At 45.2% G+C, this 22604-nt stretch overlaps 1 protein-coding gene across 1 annotated transcript in view; it reads left to right on the top strand.

Annotated features, from left to right (window-relative positions):
- LOC129842592 (mast/stem cell growth factor receptor kita-like) overlaps positions 1–22604 on the top strand; it is a 66623-nt gene that overhangs the window by 1668 nt on the left and 42351 nt on the right. The window contains exons 2-5 of the mRNA XM_055911221.1: positions 12872–13159; positions 13470–13754; positions 20767–20906; positions 21178–21346. Of these exons, the coding sequence (XP_055767196.1) occupies positions 12872–13159; positions 13470–13754; positions 20767–20906; positions 21178–21346 (882 nt within the window). The remainder of the gene's footprint in view (positions 1–12871; positions 13160–13469; positions 13755–20766; positions 20907–21177; positions 21347–22604) is intronic.

The following is a 22604-nucleotide window of genomic DNA, read 5'->3' as shown; positions in this document are numbered from 1 at the left end:
GAGTACTGTTCATCGGGAGCTTCGTGAGCCTCAATGGGTTTCCATGTATTGTATTTTATAGCATCATCTTGGACATTTTAGCTTATTAGGCTATTCCACTGTTTTGTTATGCATGGTAACACACACACACACCCACCCACACCCACCCACCCACCCACCCACCCACCCACCCACCCACACACACACACACACACACACACACACACACACACACACACACACACACACACACACACACACACACACACACACACACACACACACACACACACACACACACACACACAGTTATGTCTATCCAATGAAATATTCATACATTTTAGCAACATATGTTGGCTTCCGCGCATAACATGTGGCAGCAGTTAGGCTAAACATGTCTGGAAGTTAGGCCCATGTTGTTTACATTGGTATTACCAGGCTACTCCAGATGCAGAATAAGCTGATCTGATGCAATAAGCCCCTGTTTATTAACCACACAGCTTAGACAGGCAGACACACACGTGCAGTCACAGTTGTGATCCTCACTTAGAGAGAGAGAGAGAGAGAGAGAGAGAGAGAGACAGAGAGAGAGACAGAGAGAGAGAGAGACAGAGAGAGAGAGAGAGAGAGAGAGAGACAGAGAGAGAGAGAGACAGAGAGAGAGAGAGAGACAGAGAGAGAGAGAGAGACAGAGAGAGAGAGAGACAGAGAGAGAGAGAGACAGAGAGAGAGACAGAGAGAGAGAGAGAGACAGAGAGAGAGAGACAGAGAGAGAGAGACAGAGAGAGAGAGAGAGAGAGAGAGAGACAGAGAGAGAGAGACAGAGAGAGCTATAGTGGATTCTCTATTTCCATTTCCATGGTTACGTAATCCATTTTTTTTGGTTCCCTCATCGTTTCTCTCACCTCGCGTTAGGTGTGCTGTAAACCTATACACTGTTAAAAAAAACACCCACAAATCTAGTTGTTTCAACTAATTATTATTAATTAACTGGTTGCACAGACTGTTTATTATTGTTTACTCAACTTTTCAGTCCAAGTGTTACTTTCACTAAAACAATTTATTTGGCCCAAACTTAACTTAACGCACAAAATTCAGTCAACTTAAAATAATGTATTTGCTCAACCTGTCTCATATGTTCATTCAATTAGCAATATCTTACCCAATAAAGGCTGTGGAACACACACACAGTGCTTTTTAACATACAATGTTTCAACTTACATATTTGACACATACATCATTTGTGCATGTTCATTTATTATTTAACATGTCCTCATCTGAGATTTGAACCTACAACCTCTTGGTTCATGACATTCCCATCTTATTGCTCCACCATGTTAAGGTCAGGGAACACTTTGACCGGGAAGTAGAGTAAACTAACAACATGCTGTGTGGAACCAGTTACTTACAGTGGCTTGTGAAAGTATTCACCCCCCCTTGGCATTTTTCCTATTTTGTTGCCTTACAACCTGGAATTAAAAGAGATTTTTTTTAGGGGGGGGTTGTATCATTTGATTTACACAACATGCCTACCACTTTGAAGATGCAAAATATTTTTTTATTGTGAAACGAACAAGAAATAAGACAAAAAAAATGAAAACTTGAGGGTGCATTACTATTCACCCCTCCCAAAGTCAATACTTTGTAGAGCCACCTTTTGCAGCAATTACAGCTGCAAGTCTCTTGGGGTATGTCTCTATAAGCTTGGAACATCTAGCTACATTTACATTTAAGTCATTTAGCAGACGCTCTTATCCAGAGCGACTTACAAATTGGTGCATTCACCTTATGACATCCAGTGGAACAGCCACTTTACAATAGTGCATCTAGATCATTTTAAGGGGGGGGGGGGGGGGGGGCTTGTGGGATACTGGGATTGTTGCCAATTCTTCAAGGCAAAACTGCTCCAGCTCCTTCAATTTGGTGTACTTCTCCACAACTTTGTCCCTGACCGGTTTGGAGAGCTCCTTGGTCTTCATGGTGCCGCTTGCTTGGTGGTACCCCTTGCTTAATGGTGTTGCAGACTCTGGGGTCTGTCAGAACAGGTGTATATATACTGAGATCATGTGACAGATCATGTGACACTTAGATTGCACACAGGTGGACTTTATTTAACTAATTATGTGACTTCTGAAGGTAATTGGTTGCACCAGATCTTATGTAGGGACTTCATAGCTAAGGGGGTGAATACAGATGCACACACCACATTTCTGTTTTTTTATTTTTTAGAATTTTTTGAAAGAAGTCGTTTTTTTCATTTCACTTCACCAATTTGGACTGTTTTGTTTGTGTCCATTACATGAAATCCAAATAGAAATCCATTTCAATTACAGATTGTAATGCAACAAAATCGGGAAAACCGCCAAGGGGGATGAATACTTTTGCAAGATACAACTATACTGAACAAAAATATAAACGCAACATGAAACAATTTCAGAGATTTTACTGAGTTACAGTTCATAGAAGGAAATCAGTCAATTTAAATACATTCATTAGGCACTAATCTATGGATTTCACATGACTGGGAATACAGATATGCATCTGTTGGTCACAGATACCTTGATAAAAAGGTAGGGGCGTGGATCAGAAAACCAGTCCGTATCTGGTGGACCACCATTTGCCTCATACAGCGTGACTCATCTCCTTCACATAGAGTTGATCAGGCTGTTGATTGTGGCCTGTGGAAGGTTGTCCACACTCCTCTTCAATGGCTGTGTGAAGTTGCTGGATATTGGCAGGAACTGGAACAGATCCTTGCGACATGGGGCCGTACATTATCATGCTGAAACGTGAGGTGATGGAGGCGGAAGAATGGCACGACAATGGGCCTCAGGATTTTATCATGGTATCTCTGTGCATTCAAATTGCCATAGATAAAATGCAATTGTGTTCATTGTCTGTAATTTATGCCTGCCCATAGCATAACCCCACCGCCACCATGGGGCACTCTGTTCACAACGTTGACATCAGCAAACCACTCGCCCACGCAACGCCATACACGCTGTCTGCGGTTGTGAGGCTGGTTGGACGTACTGCCAAATTCTCTAAAACGATGTTGGAGGTGGCTTATGGTAGAGAAATGAACATAAAATCCTTTGGCAACAGCTCTGGTGGACATTCCTGCAGTCAGCATGCCAAATGTACTCTCCCTGAAAACTTGAGACATTTGAGGCCTTGTGTTGTGCTGTGACTAAACTACACATTCTAGAGTGGCCTTTTATTGTCCCCCAGCACAAGGTGCACCTGTGTAGTGATCATGCTGTTTAATCAGCTTCTTGATATGCCACACCTGTCAGGTGGATGGATTATCTTGGCAAAGGAGAAATTCTCCCCAACACACACACACACACACACACACACACACACACACACACACACACACACACACACACACACACACACACACACACACACACACACACACACACACACACACACACACACACACACACACACGTATGTATGCCCCATAGTGTTGTTTACATAAAGCTCTAACGGTATTGTAATCTATCATCTTCAACCTGTTCCTTCAAGCCCAGAGTCACACTAGTAGAAGTGGCACCCAATTCCCTATTTAGTGCACTACTTTTGACCAGAAATCTATGGACCCTGGTTAAAAGTAGTGCACTAACTAGGGAATAGAGTGCCAATTGGAGATGCTGACTATGTATTTGCATAACAGGGTAGTTGGTCGCATCCGGGATTTTCCCACGAAAACGCTACAGCTGTGTGTGTGTGTCTGTGTGTGTGTGTGTGTGTGTGTCTGTGTGTGTGTGTGTGTGTCTGTGTGTGTGTCTGTGTGTGTGTGTGTGTGTAAAGCTGTTACTGCCACACCAGCGGTTACAAATCATAACGGCAGTCAAATTCCATTTCACCATTTAGTCGCTGTAACGAGGCTTCTCCCAGATCTAATGCTGCTGACAGATATTTACCTTGTCAGCTCAGGGATTCGATCCAGCAACCTTTCGGTTACAGGCCCAACGCTCTAACCGCTAGGCTACCTGCCTCCTCTAACCGCTAGGCTACCTGTCGATACGTCTTTGTGATGGGAAATGATATGGAATAGGGTGCCAACCCTGGTCAAAAGCAGTGCACTAAATATGGAATAGGGTGCCAACCCTGGTCAGAAGCAGTGCACTAAATATGGAATAGTGTGCCAACCCCGGTCAGAAGCAGTGCACTAAATATGGAATAGGGTGCCAACCCCGGTCAGAAGCAGTGCACTAAATATGTAATAGGGTGCCATTTGGAACAAAGCCCTAGCCTTCTGAAGATCGACACATGATTTGCCTGGCAGGTTTTCCACCAACATGATCTTCATGTGACCGTTAGTGCCCCCCGGGCCGTCAGTCCACGGCTGAATCCCAAATGGAACCCTATTCCCTATGCAGTGCACTACTTTAGACCAGGGCCCTATTCCCTATGTAGTGCACTACTTTAGACCAGGGTTGGTGCCCTATTCCCTATGTAGTGCACTACTTTAGACCAGGGTTGGTGCCCTATTCCCTATGTAGTGCACTACTTTAGACCAGGGCCCTATTCCCTATGTAGTGCACTACTTTAGACCAGGGCCCTATTTCCCTATGTAGTGCACTACTTTAGACCAGGGTTGGTGCCCTATTCCCTATGTAGTGTACTACTTTAGACCAGGGCCCTATTCCCTATGTAGTGCACTACTTTAGACCAGGGTTGGTGCCCTATTCCCTATGTAGTGTACTACTTTAGGCCAGGGCCCTATTCCCTATGTAGTGCACTACTTTAGACCAGGGCCCTATTCCCTATGTAGTGCACTACTTTAGACCAGGGTCCTATTCCCTATGTAGTGCACTACTTTAGACCAGGGCCCTATTCCCTATGTAGTGCACTACTTTAGACCAGGGCCCTATTCCCTATGTAGTGCACTACTTTAGACCAGGGTTGGTGCCCTATTCCCTATGTAGTGCACTACTTTAGACCAGGGCCCATAGGGGAATAGGATGCCATTTGGAACACGGCCGTCTGACGAGCAGAGACCTGTCTAGTGCACTACAGAGACCTGTCTAGGGAAGGGAAGGTTAACTACAGAGACCTGTCTAGTGAAGGGAAGGTTAACTACAGAGACCTGTCTAGTGCACTACAGAGACCTGTCTAGGGAAGGGAAGGTTAACTACAGAGACCTGTCTAGTGAAGGGAAGGTTAACTACAGAGACCTGTCTAGTGCACTACAGAGACCTGTCTAGTGCACTACAGAGACCTGTCTAGTGAAGGGAAGGTTAACTACAGAGACCTGTCTAGTGCACTACAGAGACCTGTCTAGTGCACTACAGAGACCTGTCTAGTGCACTACAGAGACCTGTCTAGTGAAGGGAAGGTTAACTACAGAGACCTGTCTAGTGCACTACAGAGACCTGTCTAGTGCACTACAGAGACCTGTCTAGTGCACTACAGAGACCTGTCTAGGGAAGGGAAGGTTAACTACAGAGACCTGTCTAGTGCACTACAGAGACCTGTCTAGTGAAGGGAAGGTTAACTACAGAGACCTGTCTAGTGCACTACAGAGACCTGTCTAGTGCACTACAGAGACCTGTCTAGTGCACTACAGAGACCTGTCTAGGGAAGGGAAGGTTCACTACAGAGACCTGTCTAGGGAAGGGAAGGTTAACTACAGAGACCTGTCTAGTGCACTACAGAGACCTGTCTAGTGCACTACAGAGACCTGTCTAGGGAAGGGAAGGTTCACTACAGAGACCTGTCTAGGGAAGGGAAGGTTAACTACAGAGACCTGTCTAGTGCACTACAGAGACCTGTCTAGTGAAGGGAAGGTTCACTACAGAGACCTGTCTAGTGCACTACAGAGACCTGTCTAGGGAAGGGAAGGTTAACTACAGAGACCTGTCTAGTGCACTACAGAGACCTGTCTAGGGAAGGGAAGGTTAACTACAGAGACCTGTCTAGGGAAGGGAAGGTTAACTACAGAGACCTGTCTAGTGCACTACAGAGACCTGTCTAGTGCACTACAGAGACCTGTCTAGTGCACTACAGAGACCTGTCTAGGGAAGGGAAGGTTAACTACAGAGACCTGTCTAGGGAAGGGAAGGTTAACTACAGAGACCTGTAGTGCACTACAGAGACCTGTCTAGTGCACTACAGAGACCTGTCTAGGGCACTACAGAGACCTGTCTAGGGAAGGGAAGGTTAACTACAGAGACCTGTCTAGTGAAGGGAAGGTTAACTACAGAGACCTGTCTAGTGAAGGGAAGGTTAACTACAGAGACCTGTCTAGGGAAGGGAAGGTTCACTACAGAGACCTGTCTAGTGCACTACAGAGACCTGTCTAGTGCACTACAGAGACCTGTCTAGGGAAGGGAAGGTTAACTACAGAGACCTGTCTAGTGCACTACAGAGACCTGTCTAGTGAAGGGAAGGTTCACTACAGAGACCTGTCTAGTGCACTACAGAGACCTGTCTAGGGAAGGGAAGGTTAACTACAGAGACCTGTCTAGGGAAGGGAAGGTTCACTACAGAGACCTGTCTAGGGAAGGGAAGGTTAACTACAGAGACCTGTCTAGTGCACTACAGAGACCTGTCTAGTGAAGGGAAGGTTCACTACAGAGACCTGTCTAGTGCACTACAGAGACCTGTCTAGGGAAGGGAAGGTTAACTACAGAGACCTGTCTAGGGAAGGGAAGGTTCACTACAGAGACCTGTCTAGGGAAGGGAAGGTTAACTACAGAGACCTGTCTAGTGCACTACAGAGACCTGTCTAGTGCACTACAGAGACCTGTCTAGGGAAGGGAAGGTTAACTACAGAGACCTGTCTAGGGAAGGGAAGGTTAACTACAGAGACCTGTAGTGCACTACAGAGACCTGTCTAGTGCACTACAGAGACCTGTCTAGGGAAGGGAAGGTTAACTACAGAGACCTGTCTAGTGCACTACAGAGACCTGTCTAGTGAAGGGAAGGTTAACTACAGAGACCTGTAGTGCACTACAGAGACCTGTCTAGGGAAGGGAAGGTTAACTACAGAGACCTGTCTAGTGCACTACAGAGACCTGTCTAGGGAAGGGAAGGTTAACTACAGAGACCTGTCTAGTGCACTACAGAGACCTGTCTAGTGCACTACAGAGACCTGTCTAGGGCACTACAGAGACCTGTCTAGTGCACTACAGAGACCTGTCTAGTGCACTACAGAGACCTGTCTAGGGAAGGGAAGGTTAACTACAGAGACCTGTCTAGTGCACTACAGAGACCTGTCTAGTGCACTACAGAGACCTGTCTAGTGCACTACAGAGACCTGTCTGGTGCACTACAGAGACCTGTCTAGTGAACTACAGAGACCTGTCTAGTGCACTACAGAGACCTGTCTAGTGCACTACAGAGACCTGTCTAGTGCACTACAGAGACCTGTCTAGTGCACTACAGAGACCTGTCTAGTGCACTACAGAGACCTGTCTAGGGCACTACAGAGACCTGTCTAGTGAAGGGAAGGTTAACTACAGAGACCTGTCTAGTGCACTACAGAGACCTGTCTAGGGAAGGGAAGGTTAACTACAGAGACCTGTCTAGGGCACTACAGAGACCTGTCTAGTGCACTACAGAGACCTGTCTAGTGCACTACAGAGACCTGTCTAGTGAAGGGAAGGTTAACTACAGAGACCTGTCTAGTGCACTACAGAGACCTGTCTAGTGCACTACAGAGACCTGTCTAGTGAAGGGAAGGTTAACTACAGAGACCTGTCTAGGGAAGGGAAGGTTAACTACAGAGACCTGTCTAGTGCACTACAGAGACCTGTCTAGGGAAGGGAAGGTTAACTACAGAGACCTGTCTAGGGAAGGGAAGGTTAACTACAGAGACCTGTCTAGGGAAGGGAAGGTTCACTACAGAGACCTGTCTAGTGCACTACAGAGACCTGTCTAGTGAAGGGAAGGTTAACTACAGAGACCTGTCTAGGGAAGGGAAGGTTAACTACAGAGACCTGTCTAGTGCACTACAGAGACCTGTCTAGGGAAGGGAAGGTTAACTACAGAGACCTGTCTAGTGAAGGGAAGGTTAACTACAGAGACCTGTCTAGTGCACTACAGAGACCTGTCTAGTGCACTACAGAGACCTGTCTAGTGCACTACAGAGACCTGTCTAGTGCACTACAGAGACCTGTCTAGTGAAGGGAAGGTTAACTACAGAGACCTGTCTAGGGAAGGGAAGGTTAACTACAGAGACCTGTCTAGTGCACTACAGAGACCTGTCTAGTGAAGGGAAGGTTAACTACAGAGACCTGTCTAGTGCACTACAGAGACCTGTCTAGTGAAGGGAAGGTTAACTACAGAGACCTGTCTAGTGCACTACAGAGACCTGTCTAGGGCACTACAGAGACCTGTCTAGGGCACTACAGAGACCTGTCTAGGGAAGGGAAGGTTAACTACAGAGACCTGTCTAGGGAAGGGAAGGTTAACTACAGAGACCTGTCTAGTGAAGGGAAGGTTAACTACAGAGACCTGTCTAGTGCACTACAGAGACCTGTCTAGGGAAGGGAAGGTTAACTACAGAGACCTGTAGTTCACTACAGAGACCTGTCTAGGGAAGGGAAGGTTAACTACAGAGACCTGTCTAGTGCACTACAGAGACCTGTCTAGTGCACTACAGAGACCTGTCTAGTGAAGGGAAGGTTAACTACAGAGACCTGTCTAGTGCACTACAGAGACCTGTCTAGGGCACTACAGAGACCTGTCTAGGGCACTACAGAGACCTGTCTAGGGAAGGGAAGGTTAACTACAGAGACCTGTCTAGTGAAGGGAAGGTTAACTACAGAGACCTGTCTAGTGAAGGGAAGGTTAACTACAGAGACCTGTCTAGGGAAGGGAAGGTTAACTACAGAGACCTGTCTAGTGAAGGGAAGGTTAACTACAGAGACCTGTCTAGTGAAGGGAAGGTTAACTACAGAGACCTGTCTAGTGCACTACAGAGACCTGTCTAGGGAAGGGAAGGTTAAGGGGGGCAGTTTAGCGCACAATAAACACAATAATGAGAAATGTGGAATTGTTGACACGACTATGATCCTAAAGACCCGATATAATCCTGATAATAAGTGTTATTCATTAACATGGGGGATGGGAGGGGATCAGTTTATGTGTAATTGTTTAAAAGACTATGATCTTTACTGTAAAACAGATATAACATAATCACTATAACAGTTATCGTTTAAGCTTAGCCTAACAATATTTAGTGCACTGCTTCTGACCAGGGTTGGCACACTATTCCATATTTAGTGCACTACTTTTGACGAGTGTTGGCACCCTATTACATATTTAGTGCACTGCTTCTGACCAGGGTTGGCACCCTATTCCATATTTAGTGCACTACTTTTGACCAGGGTTGGCACCCTATTCCATATTTAGTGCACTACTTTTGACGAGTGTTGGCACACTATTCCCTATTTAGTGCACTACTTTTTATTACCAGGGCCCATAGGGGAATAGGGTGCCGTTGAGGATGCTGACAGGCTGTGAATCTGAACTCTAGGGGGAACAAAACAACTTCATGACCCAAATGTTGTTGTTTCTCTCCTCCAGAAGTCTATTGATTGGCTGCCAGGCTATGCAAATCACGTGTCAATCTTCAGAACCGAAAAACACAGGCTCCGTCCCAAATTGCACCCTATTCCCTATGTGGTGCATTACTTTTGACCAGAGTTGGCACCCTATTCCCTGTGTAGTGCACTACCTTTGACCAGAGTTGGCACCCTATTCCCTATGTAGTGCACTACTTTTGACCAGAGTTGGCACACTATTCCCTGTGTAGTGCACTACTTTTGACCAGAGTTGGCACCCTATTCCCTATGTAGTGCACTACTTTTGACCAGAGTTGGCACCCTATTCCCTGTGTAGTGCACTACTTTTGACCAGAGTTGGCACCCTATTCCCTATGTAGTGCACTACTTTTGACCGGAGTTGGCACCTTATTCCCTATGTAGTGCACTACTTTAGACCAGAGGTAGCACCCTATTCCCTATGTGGTGCACTACTTTTGACCAGAGTTGGCACCCTATTCCCTATGTAGTGCACTACTTTAGACCAGGGCCAATAGGAACACAAAGGGAAAAAACACTTTTCTGACCAAAATGACGACGTTTTTCCTCCTCTAGAAGCCTACTGATTGGCTGATTGGCTGATTGACCTCGTTAATGTCCTTATTTGTCTGTTATGGATAATGATGAGCTGTTTGGGTTTTATTAGGTCATAACCAGACGTTGGTCCTAATTCTCCCTGTTGGATGATTAAACCGTCAGCCAGATTGATGTAGGCCTGTTAAAGCTGCACTCATTGAAGGAAGAGAACCACTGTTACACCAGTCTGTTACTAGACTGAACTATGACTGTCCACTGTTACACCAGTCTGTTACACCAGTCTGTTACACCAGTCTGTTACACCAGTCTGTTACACCAGTCTGTTACTAGACTGAACTATGACTGTCCACTGTTACACCAGTCTGTTACACCAGTCTGTTACACCAGTCTGTTACACCAGTCTGTTACTAGACTGAACTATGACTGTCCACTGTTACACCAGTCTGTTACACCAGTCTGTTACTAGACTGAACTATGACTGTCCACTGTTACACCAGTCTGTTACACCAGTCTGTTACTAGACTGAACTATGACTGTCCACTGTTACACCAGTCTGTTACACCAGTCTGTTACTAGACTGATCCATGACTGTCCACTGTTACACCAGTCTGTTACACCAGTCTGTTACTAGACTGAAATATGACTGTCCACTGTTACACCAGTCTGTTACACCAGTCTGTTACTAGACTGAACCATGACTGTCCACTGTTACACCAGTCTGTTACTAGACTGAACCATGACTGTCCACTGTTACACCAGTCTGTTACACCAGTCTGTTACTAGACTGAACCATGGCTGTTCACTGTTACACCAGTCTGTTACACCAGTCTGTTACACCAGTCTGTTACTAGACTGAACCATGACTGTCCACTGTTACACCAGTCTGTTACTAGACTGAACCATGACTGTCCACTGTTACACCAGTCTGTTACACCAGTCTGTTACTAGACTGAAATATGACTGTCCACTGTTACACCAGTCTGTTACACCAATCTGTTACTAGACTGATCCATGACTGCCCACTGTTACACCAGTCTGTTACACCAGTCTGTTACACCAGTCTGTTACTAGACTGAACCATGACTGTCCACCGTTACACCAGTCTGTTACACCAGTCTGTTACATCAGTCTGTTACACCAGTCTGTTACTAGACTGTTTCATGACTGTCCACTGTTACACCAGTCTGTTACACCAGTCTGTTACACCAGTCTGTTACTAGACTGAACCAAGACTGTCCACTGTTACACCAGTCTGTTACACCAGTCTGTTACTAGACTGAGCCATGACTGTCCACTGTTACACCAGTCTGTTACACCAGTCTGTTACTAGACTGAACCATGACTGTCCACTGTTACACCAGTCTGTTACACCAGTCTGTTACGCCAGTCTGTTACACCAGTCTGTTACTAGACTGAACCATGACTGTCCACTGTTACACCAGTCTGTTACACCAGTCTGTTACACCAGTCTGTTACACCAGTCTGTTACTAGACTGAACCAAGACTGTCCACCGTTACACCAGTCTGTTACACCAGTCTGTTACATCAGTCTGTTACACCAGTCTGTTACTAGACTGTTTCATGACTGTCCACTGTTACACCAGTCTGTTACACCAGTCTGTTACACCAGTCTGTTACACCAGTCTGTTACTAGACTGAACCAAGACTGTCCACTGTTACACCAGTCTGTTACACCAGTCTGTTACTAGACTGAACCATGACTGTCCACTGTTACACCAGTCTGTTACTAGACTGAACCATAACTGTCCACTGTTACACCAGTCTGTTACACCAGTCTGTTACACCAGTCTGTTACTAGACTGAACCAAGACTGTCCACTGTTACACCAGTCTGTTACACCAGTCTGTTACTAGACTGAACCAAGACTGTCCACTGTTACACCAGTCTGTTACTAGACTGATCCATGACTGTCCACTGTTACACCAGTCTGTTACACCAGTCTGCTACTAGACTGAACCATGACTGTCCACTGTTACACCAGTCTGTTACACCAGTCTGTTACACCAGTCTGTTACTAGACTGAACCAAGACTGTCCACTGTTACACCAGTCTGTTACACCAGTCTGCAGTCTGTTACACCAGTCTGTTACTAGACTGAACCAAGACTGTCCACTGTTACACCAGTCTGTTACACCAGTCTGTTACACCAGTCTGTTACTAGACTGAACCAAGACTGTCCACTGTTACACCAGTCTGTTACACCAGTCTGTTACTAGACTGAACCAAGACTGTCCACTGTTACACCAGTCTGTTACACCAGTCTGTTACTAGACTGATCCATGACTGCCCACTGTTACACCAGTCTGTTACACCAGTCTGTTACACCAGTCTGTTACTAGACTGAACCATGACTGTCCACTGTTACACCAGTCTGTTACACCAGTCTGTTACACCAGTCTGTTACTAGACCGAACCACGACTGTCTAAAGAATCTCCTTGGATGACATGTTTCTTCTCCCTTCTACTCTATGCTACTATGCTACCTTTTCTGTGTGCAGGTTTTTGTCCTAGCCCTGCTCTAACACACCTAAATCAACTTTCTATGGTCTGAATGTAAGTGTCATTGTTGATTCAAGTGTGTTGTGTTCTCACAGTGCTGGGCTCGAACACAAGCCTAAACACACAGTCAGGACAGCCTAGTCTACTGTTGACCATATATGGGCGTGTTCCGTCTGTTCTCAGTGCTGGGCTAGAACAAAAGCCTAAACACACAGCCAGGACAGTCTAGTCTACTGTTGACCATATATGGGCGTGTTCCGTGTGTTCAACAGGTTGGTCCAATCCCGTCATCTTCCCCAGCGGATCTCACCTGGTGGTTCCGAAAGGCGGGGCTCTGGAACTCCGCTGCCATGACAACAACACCAACGCTCCGTCCACTGTTGTCTCAGGGGGGGTGAGGTGGCAGAGAGAGAGGGGCAGGCGGCTGGAGGGGGAGGTGGAGGAGGGAGGAGGGGTAGTGTTTGTTCGGGTGCAGTCTGCCCAGGGATATCACATGGGACGATACGCCTGTATCAACAACAACACCAAGGAACACTCCTCCATCTACGTCTTTGTGAAAGGTGAGAGTTGTTGTGTTGGGGGTGTGTGTTTGTCTATGACTGTGTCTATGTAGGCTTCTCTCTCTCTGTCTGTCTCATTCTCTCTCTCTCTCTGTCTTTCTGTCTCTCTCTCTGTCTCTCTGTCTCTCTCTCTCTGTCTCTCTCTCTCTCTCTCTCTGTCTCTGTCTCTCTCTCTGTGTGTATCTGTGAGCATATGTATCACCCTCCCTTCCCTATGTTGTCTTGCATAAACCCAATCTCTCCATCTCTTCTGTTTTCCTACCTAACCCAAACTCTCTCCTATCCCCCCGTCTCTTCCTCCCACCCCCAGACCCCCAGAGTCCGTTTCAGCGTTCTATGGTGAACGGCATTCTGGTCCGCGTCGGGGAGAACCTGACTTTACCATGCCTGGTCACCGACCCTGATGTGACCCTCGTGACCTTACAGACCTGTGACTTACAACCTTTACCCTCCGACCTCCGTTACCACTACGACCCCCAGCGCGGCGTCATCGTCAGCAATGCCAGGAAGGAGTACGATGGTTGCTACGTATGCTTGGGCGAGCTGGCAGGTGTCACCGTGAGGTCGAGCCAGTATACTGTGGACGTACGGCTAGGTGAGAGATGAGAGGGGGAGAGGGAAGGGGACGAGAGAGAGAAAGGAGATGCTCGAGGGATGGATGTAGGGAGAGAAATAGAGAGGGGGAAAAGAGAGAGATCTCCAGGCAGCATACTCGTATTTGCATACACAGAATTTGTGCCACAAATCACCTCTAAGTGACTCTATGTTAACAGTTAGACATGGACCACCTCTATGTGACTCTATGTTAACAGTTAAACATGGACCACCTCTATGTGACTCTATGTTAACAGTTAGACATGGACCACCTCTATGTGACTCTATGTTAACAGTTAGACATGAACCACCTCTATGTGACTCTATGTTAACAGTTAAACATGGACCACCTCTATGTGACTCTATGTTAACAGTTGGACATGGACCACCTCTAAGTAACTCTATGTTAACAGTTAGACATGAACCACCTCTATGTGACTCTATGTTAACAGTTAGACATGGACCACCTCTAAGTGACTCTGTTAACAGTTAGACTTGGACCACCTCTATGTTAACAGTTAGACTTGGACCACCTCTATGTGACTCTATGTTAACAGTTAGACATGAACCACCTCTATGTGACTCTATGTTAACAGTTAGACATGGTCCACCTCTATGTGACTCTATGATAACAGTTAGACATGGACCACCTCTATGTGACTCTATGTTAACAGTTAGACATGGACCACCTCTATGTGACTCTATGTTAACAGTTAGACCTGGACCCCCTCTATGTGACTCCATGTTAACAGTTAGACTTGGACCACCTCTAAGTGACTCTATGTTAACAGTTAGACATGGACCACCTCTATGTGACTCCATGTTAACAGTTAGACATGGACCACCTCTATGTGACTCTATGTTAACAGTTAGACATGGACCACCTCTATGTGACTCTATGTTAACAGTTAGACATGGACCACCTCTATGTGACTCTATGTTAACAGTTAGACATGGACCACCTCTAAGTGACTCTATGTTAACAGTTAGACATGGACCACCTCTATGTGACTCCATGTTAACAGTTAGACATGGACCACCTCTATGTGACTCTATGTTAACAGTTAGACTTGGACCACCTCTATGTAACTCTATGTTAACAGTTAGACATGGACCACCTCTAAGTGACTCTATGTTAACAGTTAGACATGGTCCACCTCTATGTGACTCTATGTTAACAGTTAGACATGGACCACCTCTATGTGACTCTATGTTAACAGTTAGACATGAACCACCTCTATGTGACTCTATGTTAACAGTTAGACATGAACCACCTCTATGTGACTCTATGTTAACAGTTAGACATGGACCACCTCTATGTAACTCTATGTTAACAGTTAGACATGGACCACCTCTATGTGACTCTATGTTAACAGTTAGACATGAACCACCTCTAAGTGACTCTGTTAACAGTTAGACATGAACCACCTCTATGTAACTCTATGTTAACAGTTAGACATGGACCACCTCTATGTAACTCTATGTTAACAGTTAGACATGGACCACCTCTAAGTAACTCTATGTTAACAGTTAGACATGGACCACCTCTAAGTGACTCTGTTAACAGTTAGACATGGACCACCTCTATGTAACTCTATGTTAACAGTTAGACATGGACCACCTCTAAGTGACTCTGTTAACAGTTAGACTTGGACCACCTCTAAGTGACTCTATGTTAACAGTTAGACATGAACCACCTCTAAGTGACTCTGTTAACAGTTAGACATGAACCACCTCTATGTGACTCTATGTTAACAGTTAGACATGGACCACCTCTATGTGACTCTATGTTAACAGTTAGACCTGGACCCCCTCTATGTGACTCCATGTTAACAGTTAGACTTGGACCACCTCTAAGTGACTCTGTTAACAGTTAGACTTGGACCACCTCTATGTAACTCTATGTTAACAGTTAGACATGGACCACCTCTAAGTGACTCTGTTAACAGTTAGACTTGGACCACCTCTAAGTGACTCTATGTTAACAGTTAGACATGAACCACCTCTAAGTGACTCTGTTAACAGTTAGACATGAACCACCTCTATGTAACTCTATGTTAACAGTTAGACATGGACCACCTCTATGTGACTCTATGTTAACAGTTAGACATGGACCACCTCAATGTGACTCTATGTTAACAGTTAGACTTGGACCACCTCTATGTGACTCTATGTTAACAGTTAAACATGGACCACCTCTAAGTGACTCTATGTTAACAGTTAGACATGGACCACCTCTAAGTAACTCTATGTTAACAGTTAGACATGGACCACCTCTATGTAACTCTATGTTAACAGTTAGACATGGACCACCTCTATGTAACTCTATGTTAACAGTTAGACATGGACCACCTCTAAGTAACTCTATGTTAACAGTTAGACATGGACCACCTCTAAGTGACTCTGTTAACAGTTAGACTTGGACCACCTCTATGTAACTCTATGTTAACAGTTAGACATGGACCACCTCTAAGTGACTCTGTTAACAGTTAGACTTGGACCACCTCTAAGTGACTCTATGTTAACAGTTAGACATGAACCACCTCTAAGTGACTCTGTTAACAGTTAGACATGAACCACCTCTATGTGACTCTATGTTAACAGTTAGACATGGACCACCTCTATGTGACTCTATGTTAACAGTTAGACCTGGACCCCCTCTATGTGACTCCATGTTAACAGTTAGACTTGGACCACCTCTAAGTGACTCTATGTTAACAGTTAGACATGGACCACCTCTATGTGACTCCATGTTAACAGTTAGACATGGACCACCTCTATGTGACTCTATGTTAACAGTTAGACATGGACCACCTCTATGTGACTCTATGTTAACAGTTAGACATGGACCACCTCTATGTGACTCTATGTTAACAGTTAGACATGGACCACCTCTAAGTGACTCTATGTTAACAGTTAGACATGGACCACCTCTATGTGACTCCATGTTAACAGTTAGATATGGACCACCTCTATGTGACTCTATGTTAACAGTTAGACTTGGACCACCTCTATGTGACTCTATGTTAACAGTTAGACTTGGACCACCTCTATGTAACTCTATGTTAACAGTTAGACATGGACCACCTCTAAGTGACTCTATGTTAACAGTTAGACATGGTCCACCTCTATGTGACTCTATGTTAACAGTTAGACATGGACCACCTCTATGTGACTCTATGTTAACAGTTAGACATGGACCACCTCTATGTGACTCTATGTTAACAGTTAGACATGGACCACCTCTATGTGACTCTATGTTAACAGTTAGACATGGACCACCTCTAAGTGACTCTATGTTAACAGTTAGACATGGACCACCTCTATGTGACTCCATGTTAACAGTTAGACATGGACCACCTCTATGTGACTCTATGTTAACAGTTAGACTTGGACCACCTCTATGTGACTCTATGTTAACAGTTAGACTTGGACCACCTCTATGTAACTCTATGTTAACAGTTAGACATGGACCACCTCTAAGTGACTCTATGTTAACAGTTAGACATGGTCCACCTCTATGTGACTCTATGTTAACAGTTAGACATGGACCACCTCTATGTGACTCTATGTTAACAGTTAGACATGAACCACCTCTATGTAACTCTATGTTAACAGTTAGACATGGACCACCTCTATGTGACTCTATGTTAACAGTTAGACATGAACCACCTCTAAGTGACTCTGTTAACAGTTAGACATGAACCACCTCTATGTAACTCTATGTTAACAGTTAGACATGGACCACCTCTATGTAACTCTATGTTAACAGTTAGACATGGACCACCTCTATGTAACTCTATGTTAACAGTTAGACATGGACCACCTCTAAGTAACTCTATGTTAACAGTTAGACATGGACCACCTCTAAGTGACTCTGTTAACAGTTAGACTTGGACCACCTCTATGTAACTCTATGTTAACAGTTAGACATGGACCACCTCTAAGTGACTCTGTTAACAGTTAGACTTGGACCACCTCTAAGTGACTCTATGTTAACAGTTAGACATGAACCACCTCTAAGTGACTCTTTTAACAGTTAGACATGAACCACCTCTATGTAACTCTATGTTAACAGTTAGACATGGACCACCTCTATGTGACTCTATGTTAACAGTTAGACATGGACCACCTCAATGTGACTCTATGTTAACAGTTAGACTTGGACCACCTCTATGTGACTCTATGTTAACAGTTAAACATGGACCACCTCTAAGTGACTCTATGTTAACAGTTAGACATGGACCACCTCTAAGTAACTCTATGTTAACAGTTAGACATGGACCACCTCTATGTAACTCTATGTTAACAGTTAGACATGGACCACCTCTATGTAACTCTATGTTAACAGTTAGACATGGACCACCTCTAAGTAACTCTATGTTAACAGTTAGACATGGACCACCTCTAAGTGACTCTGTTAACAGTTAGACTTGGACCACCTCTATGTAACTCTATGTTAACAGTTAGACATGGACCACCTCTAAGTAACTCTATGTTAACAGTTAGACATGGACCACCTCTAAGTGACTCTGTTAACAGTTAGACTTGGACCACCTCTAAGTGACTCTATGTTAACAGTTAGACATGAACCACCTCTAAGTGACTCTGTTAACAGTTAGACTTGGACCACCTCTATGTAACTCTATGTTAACAGTTAGACATGGACCACCTCTAAGTGACTCTGTTAACAGTTAGACTTGGACCACCTCTAAGTGACTCTATGTTAACAGTTAGACATGAACCACCTCTAAGTGACTCTGTTAACAGTTAGACATGAACCACCTCTATGTAACTCTATGTTAACAGTTAGACATGGACCACCTCTATGTGACTCTATGTTAACAGTTAGACATGGACCACCTCAATGTGACTCTATGTTAACAGTTAGACTTGGACCACCTCTATGTGACTCTATGTTAACAGTTAAACATGGACCACCTCTAAGTGACTCTATGTTAACAGTTAGACATTGACCACCTCTATGTAACTCTATGTTAACAGTTAGATGTGGTCCACCTCTATGTGACTCTATGTTAACAGTTAGACATGGACCACCTCTATGTGACTATGGTAACAGTTAGACATGGACCACCTCTATGTGACTCTATGTTAACAGTTAGACATGGACCACCTCTATGTGACTCTATGTTAACAGTTAGACATGGACCACCTCTAAGTAACTCTATGTTAACAGTTAGACATGAACCACCTCTATGTGACTCTATGTTAACAGTTAGACATGGACCACCTCTAAGTGACTCTGTTAACAGTTAGACTTGGACCACCTCTATGTTAACAGTTAGACTTGGACCACCTCTATGTGACTCTATGTTAACAGTTAGACATGAACCACCTCTATGTGACTCTATGTTAACAGTTAGACATGGTCCACCTCTATGTGACTCTATGATAACAGTTAGACATGGACCACCTCTATGTGACTCTATGTTAACAGTTAGACATGGACCACCTCTATGTGACTCTATGTTAACAGTTAGACCTGGACCCCCTCTATGTGACTCCATGTTAACAGTTAGACTTGGACCACCTCTAAGTGACTCTATGTTAACAGTTAGACATGGACCACCTCTATGTGACTCCATGTTAACAGTTAGACATGGACCACCTCTATGTGACTCTATGTTAACAGTTAGACATGGACCACCTCTAAGTGACTCTATGTTAACAGTTAGACATGGTCCACCTCTAAGTAACTCTATGTTAACAGTTAAACATGGACCACCTCTATGTGACTCTATGTTAACAGTTAGACATGGACCACCTCTATGTTAACAGTTAGACTTGGACCACCTCTATGTAACTCTATGTTAACAGTTAGACATGGACCACCTCTAAGTGACTCTGTTAACAGTTAGACTTGGACCACCTCTAAGTGACTCTATGTTAACAGTTAGACATGAACCACCTCTAAGTGACTCTGTTAACAGTTAGACATGAACCACCTCTATGTAACTCTATGTTAACAGTTAGACATGGACCACCTCTATGTGACTCTATGTTAACAGTTAGACATGGACCACCTCAATGTGACTCTATGTTAACAGTTAGACTTGGACCACCTCTATGTGACTCTATGTTAACAGTCAAACATGGACCACCTCTATGTAACTCTATGTTAACAGTTAAACATGGACCACCTCTAAGTGACTCTATGTTAACAGTTAGACATGGACCACCTCTAAGTAACTCTATGTTAACAGTTAAACATGGACCACCTCTATGTGACTCTATGTTAACAGTTAGACTTGGACCACCTCTATGTGACTCTATGTTAACAGTTAGACATGGTCCACCTCTATGTGACTCTATGTTAACAGTTAAACATGGACCACCTCTAAGTGACTCTATATTAACAGTTAGACATTGACCACCTCTATGTAACTCTATGTTAACAGTTAGATGTGGTCCACCTCTATGTGACTCTATGTTAACAGTTAGACATGGACCACCTCTATGTGACTATGGTAACAGTTAGACATGGACCACCTCTATGTGACTCTATGTTAACAGTTAGACATGGACCACCTCTATGTGACTCTATGTTAACAGTTAGACATGGTCCACCTCTATGTGACTCTATGTTAACAGTTAGACATGGACCACCTCTATGTGACTCTATGTTAACAGTTAGACATGAACCACCTCTATGTGACTCTATGTTAACAGTTAGACATGGACCACCTCTATGTGACTCTATGTTAACAGTTAGACATGGACCACCTCTATGTGACTCTATGTTAACAGTTAGACATGGACCACCTCTATGTAACTCTATGTTAACAGTTAGACATGGACCACCTCTATGTAACTCTATGTTAACAGTTAGACATGGACCACCTCTATGTAACTCTATGTTAACAGTTAGACATGGACCACCTCTATGTAACTCTATGTCAACAGTTAGTTGTGGTCCAGCTCCAAACAGGGTCCTGTCTGACATACTGTATGTTTACATCCACCCCCCCCCCCCCTCCCCTCTGGCCACCCAGTCCCTGAACAGCCTCCAGTCATCAGTCTGTCCCAGAGACAGAGGGTGATCCTGAGGAGAGGAGAGCAGTTTGAGATCACCTGTAGCTCCTCCAACCTCAACCCTGACTTCAGCATTAAGTGGGACTTCCCCGTTGGAGCGGTGAGACTGGCTTCATACTGACTCTCTCTCTCTCTCTCTCTCCCTTTCTCTCTGTCTCTCTCCCTTTCTCTCTGTCTCTCTCCCTTTCTCTCTCTCTCTCTCCCTTTCTCTCTCTCCATATCTCCCCCGTCTTTATTAAAGGTAATAGATGTTATATAGTGACACAACGTAGTAGTATTCACAGTGTTCTATTGCTTCTACCAGTACACTACCCATGACCCACCTGAGAGTCCAGTATAGTGAACCCCTGATCTCTGACCCCTGTCTGCAGCGAGCCTTCCAGGCCCACACCTCCCACATCCTGGCTGGTTCCCGTGGTTACCAACGCTCGGCCTCCCTCTGGATCACCTCTGTCAACCAATCAGACGCCGGGACATACCGGTGCCACGCCCACAACGAGAAGGGCGCCACCGCCGATACCCTGCACCTGGATGTCCGTGGTGAGTTTGTGTGTGTGTGTGTGTGTGTGTGTGTGTGTGTGTGTGTGTGTTTGAGTCTCGCAAAGACAGAATCTCAATGATGGAATCTGTTAACCTCTATAACACTGTAACTGTTGATAGTCTAACCCTGTCTAACCCTGTTTAACCCTGTCAGAGAGGGAGAGTTTAACCCTGTTTAACCCTGTCAGAGAGGGAGAGTCTAACCCTGTCAGAGAGAGGGAGAGTCTAACCCTGTCAGAGAGAGGGAGAGTCTAACCCTGTCAGAGAGGGAGAGTCTAACCCTGTCAGAGAGAGGGAGAGTCTAACCCTGTCAGAGAGAGAGGGAGAGTCTAACCCTGTCAGAGAGGGAGAGTCTAACCCTGTCAGAGAGAGGGAGAGTCTAACCCTGTCAGAGAGGGAGAGTCTAACCCTGTCAGAGAGAGGGAGAGTCTAACCCTGTCAGAGAGAGGGAGAGTCTAACCCTGTCAGAGAGAGGGAGAGTCTAACCCTGTCAGAGAGAGGGAGAGTCTAACCCTGTCAGAGAGAGGGAGAGTCTAACCCTGTCAGAGAGGGAGAGTCTAACCCTGTCAGAGAGAGGGAGAGTCTAACCCTGTCAGAGAGAGGGAGAGTCTAACCCTGTCAGAGAGGGAGAGTCTAACCCTGTCAGAGAGGGAGAGTCTAACCCTGTCAGAGAGAGGGAGAGTCTAACCCTGTCAGAGAGGGAGAGAGTCTAACCCTGTCAGAGAGGGAGAGTCTAACCCTGTCAGAGAGAGGGAGAGTCTAACCCTGTCAGAGAGAGGGAGAGAGTCTAACCCTGTCAGAGAGGGAGAGTCTAACCCTGTCAGAGAGAGGGAGAGTCTAACCCTGTCAGAGAGAGGGAGAGAGTCTAACCCTGTCAGAGAGAGGGAGAGAGTCTAACCCTGTCAGAGAGGGAGAGTCTAACCCTATCAGAGAGAGGGAGAGTCTAACCCTGTCAGAGAGAGGGAGAGTCTAACCCTGTCAGAGAGAGGGAGAGTCTAACCCTGTCAGAGAGAGGCAGAGTCTAACCCTGTCAGAGAGAGGGAGAGTCTAACCCTGTCAGAGAGAGGGAGAGTCTAACCCTGTCAGAGAGAGGGAGAGTCTAACCCTGTCAGAGAGAGGGAGAGTCTAACCCTGTCAGAGAGGGAGAGTCTAACCCTGTCAGAGAGAGGGAGAGTCTAACCCTGTCAGAGAGAGGGAGAGTCTAACCCTGTCAGAGAGGGAGAGTCTAACCCTGTCAGAGAGAGGTAGAGTCTAACCC

This window comes from Salvelinus fontinalis, unplaced genomic scaffold, assembly GCF_029448725.1.
Source record: "Salvelinus fontinalis isolate EN_2023a unplaced genomic scaffold, ASM2944872v1 scaffold_0056, whole genome shotgun sequence".
NCBI classification, from domain to species: Eukaryota; Metazoa; Chordata; class Actinopteri; order Salmoniformes; family Salmonidae; genus Salvelinus; species Salvelinus fontinalis.
This window is presented reverse-complemented; position numbering and strand designations above follow the sequence as displayed.